Source organism: Balaenoptera ricei, chromosome 4, assembly GCF_028023285.1.
Source record: "Balaenoptera ricei isolate mBalRic1 chromosome 4, mBalRic1.hap2, whole genome shotgun sequence".
Lineage (NCBI taxonomy): Eukaryota > Metazoa > Chordata > Mammalia > Artiodactyla > Balaenopteridae > Balaenoptera > Balaenoptera ricei.
In genome coordinates, this window is record NC_082642.1 from 158,560,895 (window position 1) to 158,566,894 (window position 6,000).

General features: G+C 53.6%; 1 protein-coding gene across 1 annotated transcript in view; it reads left to right on the forward strand.

Annotated features, from left to right (window-relative positions):
- Positions 1–3,835, forward strand: part of UBASH3A (ubiquitin associated and SH3 domain containing A) — a 49,189-nt gene extending 45,354 nt beyond the window's left edge. Inside the window, exons 14-15 of the mRNA XM_059921627.1 lie at positions 1,363–1,472; positions 3,283–3,835. Of these exons, the coding sequence (XP_059777610.1) occupies positions 1,363–1,472; positions 3,283–3,420 (248 nt within the window). The 3' untranslated portion in view covers positions 3,421–3,835. The remainder of the gene's footprint in view (positions 1–1,362; positions 1,473–3,282) is intronic.
- The last annotated feature ends 2,165 nt before the right edge of the window (positions 3,836–6,000 follow it).

Below are 6,000 nucleotides of genomic sequence, written 5' to 3' on the forward strand. Positions count from 1 at the left end.
CCACACCTTAGTGGCCTTTGATTCATTATCAGTCTCACGTTGCTCACAATTATTGCCACAGGCCATCAGAGGACAGAATGAAATGAGGGCCTTTCCTGCACCCAGGCCCCGCCCTGGCCCACCTGTCTCCACCTGACCCAGGCTGAAATTCAGTGTCCACGGATGACCTTCCTTCCAAGCATCTCCCTACGGTCCTGAGGGCTTCTGGAAGCAGATGCAGAACCATTGCTTCATCACCTCTGGGGTCTACTGACCCCTGCCTGTGACACAGGTGGCCGCTGCCTGCTGCAGGGATGCAGACCCATCCACCCATGGCTGTGGCAATTGGCTGAGGCACCCAGGATGCAGCACCTGAGCAGTGGAATGAGTAGGGTTTGGAAGGCAAAGGCTGGGCCAGGAGGAGGCAGAGGGAGTGAGCAGGCCAGGAAGACGAGGGGCGTGTGGATCAGTGGACAGAGCAATGGAAAGTCCAGCGGGGCTGGAGGGAAAAAGCTCACACCTGCCAATCCCCCGGGAATCGTGGCCCTTCACAGCCTTTACCTGTTAGGTCCTCACCCTCCCGTGTGGTCTGAAGTATCACCTCCACTGACACCATGTGACTTGGAAGCTCAGAGGGTCTAGGAGACTGCCGTGCCCAGGCAGCTCGGCTGGAGAGCACAAGCCAGGGGTCAAACCTGCATGTCCGGCAACCTCACCATGACCTTGGAGGCCAAAGAAATGAGTGTGAAATTACTCAGAAATAACACAGGAGAAGCAGGTGGGGGCTTGGCTCTGGGTGTCACACCGGAGAATCTATAGCCACATTAGGGGCAAATGAATAGATCGCTCTGTGACTCGCAGCTTTCCAGGGAAGCTCGGGTTCTGATTTTGTCCTCAGGTGGTGGGCTGGGTCCGGCCACGGGGCCTCCCTGGCTCACCCGCGGGTCTGACTCCCAGCCTTGCCCGCGCCTGTCACCTTCAGGAGACTCACTCGGCGCTGGACTCTGGGGGTCTTTCTGTAAAGCGAGGGTCACCCACGGCCCCTTTGGGATTGAGCAGCTGATCTTTCTCAGGCTCACAGGCGAGGCCTGGACGAGGCCGCTCAGCGCACGGCGCCGTCGCATTCCTGGAGCTTGCGGGCAGGTGCAGCCACCTGAGCCCTGCACAGGATGCGACGGGCTCAGAAGAACTTCTACACAAACCAGAGGCCGACTGCCAGTGTTGTTCAGCTCTTACCAACCACGCCTCCCTCCTACCTGGGGTCCCTCGAGGCCTCGGGACGCCACAAGCTTGTTCCGCCCGGCAACTTTGGGCCCCCCTCCCCGTCTAATAAGAGGCGTTCTCTGTGCCTGCTCTGACCTCGGGGTGTCCTTCCTCCCACAGTGGGCGTCATCCTGGTCGTGGGCCATGGCTCGGCGCTGGACTCCTGCACCCGCCCACTCCTTGGGCTGCCGCCCCGGGACTGCACAGACTTCACTCAGCTAGTGAGGAAGGTATGTGCCCCCTCGTTTCTCTTTCTGCCGCAGAAACAGGCAGCGCGACAATGCAGCGTCACCACACGCCCCTCTCAGAACGAAGACAAGAGCAGCAGGGACCCACCTGTCACCTGAGAACGTGCCCGCCTGCTCTGACGCAAAGGGCAGCCTTGGGCAGGGAGCTGACGGGGGAGGTTTGTCATCTTTCTCATGATGGCAACTGTGGCCGTTTGCTACCAACATAATATAAAAAACAAGACAGAGAACTTTTATTATCAGGTCACATGATAATCCCTTGTCACTCCGTAGTTGAGCACTTGGTCCAGTGGGGGGTGAGATATTTGGATAAGAAGAGAAAGGGCGGTTGCTGGGCTGACTTGCTCTGGGGACTGGGGGGCTGACGGACAGAAGGGAGCCCCTCCCTCTTGCCTTTGGAATCATCCAGCCTCGGAACACACGAGCTGGTCAAAGCTGCTGGGGTGCCTGGTGCCGGGCCGGGGCCGTATAAACACATACTGAAAAAGCAAGCAGGTGACGGATGTGTAGAGAAGGATAACGGGTACTTTGGACCAACCTGTGGAGCACCACCTGGCAAAGCAGAGGTGGCTTTTATCCAGATGGCAAGGTGAATGGAGGCGGGAAACTCAGGGCTCAGACCCCGCCCCCATCCCTGCCCCCTAAATCTACGCAGGGCCTTGCTCCTGCTGACATCACCATGTCTCCCGTCCCCGCGTACTCCTACGTGGCCGCTCCTATTCTTGCATCCCTTCCCACCCCGGGGCCCCCTGGGGGTCCTCGTCATCCTCGCAGACAGCTGTGCTGCACACGCCAGACGCTGACTGAGATTGCATGTCAATTGCACGTTGACACGGTTCCAAAATCCCACTAGTCTTTGTGGCCAAATTCCCACCCATTCCCCTGACCCTTGGCCTCCCCTCTCAAGATGCCAGCCTTGAACTTCCAAACTCCCGCCACTTTCTTACACTGAGGATTTGGTGTCCACCCCCAACCCCATCCCCAAGTTAGCTAGACTTGCCAGTTAATATCAGAAATTCATCAAGGGCTTTACCAACCAAGGATGGGCCTTAAAGTCAGGAGCAGCTGAAAACGGACATTCAGGAGCCCACCCCCATCACACTCATCCCCAAACCCTCCCCCCAGTCTCTACAAACAGAAGGAGAGAGTATCCCTGAGTCAACGCCAGCCCCCACTTGGATCCTGCCCCCCAGGTTGGAATTTTTGCACGTTTCTTCTAACCAAGGAATTTCCGGACATTGAAAAGAGAGGGGAAAAAAAGGAAAGCAGAACACGTAAACAAACAAAGCCTTAAAAACAAAGGTCTACTCCAAACCATTTATTTTACAGGGAATTGAGGTCTAAAGCTTCGCTTTGTCCTTTAATCTTGGGTTTAAAAACACAATACCTGTATCTTTTTGTGATGCTGAATTCGAGAATGGAAGCCCCTCTTGAAGCAGTAGGGTAGACAGAAGGGGTTCTCAGCCTCAACATTGTTGACGTTTGGGCAGGACGGCGCTGTGCTGTGGGGACTGTCCTGTGCATTGTGGGATGTTTAGCAGCATCTCTGGCCTCTACCCCTGAGATGCCGTAGCACCCCCAGCTGTGACAAAGAGTGAGGTCTGCAGACATTTCCCACTGCCCGTGGGAGGGGCGGGGAGCCCCCACTGAGGGCTGCTGTGTTGGATGCTGGTGCTGCGTCCAAGGCATTGTGGGTACGTCACGCCAGCCTCCAAGGCTGTTGGCTTTGGAACAAGTCTGAAATCCATGGACCTGGTATAAAATAATAATAAGTGATTTAACTCTGTTCCAGATCCCTTCTCTGGGTATGTGCTTCTGCGAAGAAAACAAAGAGGAAGGAAAGTGGGAGTTGGTGAACCCTCCCGTGAAGACGCTGACTCATGGCTCAAACTCAGCGTTTAACTGGAGTAACTGGATCCCGGGCAACTAAGAGCCACCTCTATGTTTGCATAATTCACAATGATGAAGAGGGGAAACGCTTCGCAGTGGCTGTAAGATACTGTTATTTGAAAAGATCATAGTCTCCCCTAATATGACTTGTAGAAGCACAAAAGGCACTTTTAGATACCAGAGTGTTTGCCCTCTGCGGACCGTCATCCTGTGAGCTTAGCTGTGGGGATGCCACCTGTACCATGTGCATTGGCCATGTGGCTTGGAGGGGAATGAGGAACCATGACACTGACCCCACAGAAAATTCTACTTTACTTTATATGTCTTTATTCATCAAGTCCCCAATTGTTTTTTTCTTTTTCTGTTTCAATCACTCTTTGGCTATGTCCACATAGGCCAAAAGAGGTGGAATATTGAATAAAATGGTGCAAGAGGGCTTCCCTGGTGGCGCAGTGGTTGAGAATCTGCCTGCCAATGCAGGGGACACGGGTTCGAGCCCTGGTCTGGGAGGATCCCACATGCCATGGAGCAACTAAGCCCGTGAGCCACAACTACTGAGCCTGCGCGTCTGGAGCCTGTGCTCCACAGCAAGAGAGGCCGCGATAGTGAGAGGCCCGTGCACCATGATGGAGTGGCCCCCACTTGCCACAACTAGAGAAAGCTCTCACACAGAAACAAAGACCCAACACAGCCAAAAATAAATAAATAAATTAATTAATTAAAAAAAAATGGTGCAGGAAAACTACCTACCAGATCAAAACCGGGAAACAGGCTTGGTGACCACAGACCAGGTATTAGTTTCCTGTTGCTGCTGTAACAAGTAACCACACAGCGCTGATTAGAGACACAACTTTTTTAAACACACACGTGTTTACTCTGTTACAGTCCTGCAGGTCAGCAGTTCTGAAATAGGCCAGCGGGTTCCTTTCCTTCCGCGGCCCTGGGGAGAATCTGCTTCCCTGCTTCTCCAGGCTTTAGAGGCGCCTGCATTCCTTGGCTCACGGCACCTTCCTCTGTCTTCAAAGGCAGCAGTGGTGCCTCTTCAGATCTCCCTGTTCCTCTACTTACAGTCACATTGCCTTCTGCTTCTGACCTTCCTGTCTCCCTTTTGTAAATTCCCCTGGGATTACATTGAACCCACCCAATAATCCCAATAATCTGGGAATATCTCCCCATCTCAAGACCCATAACTTAATCTCACCTGCAAAGTCCCCTTTGCCATGTGATGTAACGTAGTCACAGGTCCAGGGATTACGATATGCACATCTCTGGGGCCGCTCAGTCTTCAGCCCACCCCACCCCCAATCCTTCTAAGCACTTCCAGCTGCTTATACAGAGGCCAGTGTGTAAGGATTTGTGACATCCCCCCTTGCTGCAGGTCTTATTCAGCTTCTCTTTTTCTCCCTTTGATCAAGTGGAGGGGGGAGAAGAGCTTTGCAAATGGAGGCAGTGGGTCCTGCCCTGACTATCAGGAAGGAAAAACCAGAGAACCCCCAAGCCCACCAGGCACAGTGAAGTATCCAGAGATGGTGTATCCAACGGTGCTCTGACTTTGAAGAAGCTGGTCCAGGCAGTCGATGGGGGGTCCCCAGCGGTGTCCTCTCACCCCATCCTTGCTGAAGAAAAAGAAAAAGTCCTCCAAGTGCTCAGAGGGAGGGGACAGTCGTGGTTGGATGTGCTACACCACCACCTCGCAATCCCTCTGGGTTCGCTCCTGGATATCCCAGTGCCACACGGATCTTCTTAATCACGATGATGATAAAAACTTCACCAATCAAGCAAATGGGGTTTACATAGTGGTCACTGCTTTGGGGTGGTCCACAAGATGTCCGGGTTCACCCTCTCGGGGGGGAGGCTTCTGGGTCTCACGCCCCTGGGTGATGAAGGGGGCAGACAACCACCTCCTCTCCACTGGGCTGCTGATGGGGGTTTACACGGGATGACAAGATGGGTTTGAATCTCGGAGCTTGAAGTCAAGTGTGCAAGAAACACTGTTTTCTTTATATTCTCTAATTCTTCTGACTAGCCCCCCACTTCTGCTGCAAAGATAGAAAAGCCCACTTCTGTCATTCTCGGCTTCCAGAATGACCCTCACTGTGCGGGGCTTCCTTGGGCACAGAGCTGTCCTGTGGAGGGGCAAGGATGGAGGTGCCTTTGGAAGCTTTTCATTATTTGGTGTAAGTTTTCAACTCTATGAACTAATAAGGAACCAAAAAAGAAGGAAAGAAAGGTTTCTGAGCACTCCTCTCTTTCCTCTTTCCTTTGGCCCTGCTGGTCCTCAGGTGTTTACAAGCCTAGTATGAGCCCTGCTGACCTCATCTGGAAATAGATGTCCTGTGCCCACCAGCGCCCACCTCTGACCCCGCCCACATTATCTCTTTGATTTCCTCACCTGTGAGCTTGAAAAAACAAACCTGGAAAGGAGCCCTCCACCGTGTTTTGCCTGCTGCCCCCCACACGGTGGAGGTTAACGTTGTTTAAGAACTTTGTGGCACAATGACTGGGGTTGCTCCTGGCCAGTACTTGGCTCTTTCGGAAGATGAGAGGAGGCTGAAAGGGGGAGGAGGAGCTGGCCTTGGGCTGCGAAGGAATTGAGGAGCCTGAGCTCATGCCTGTGACG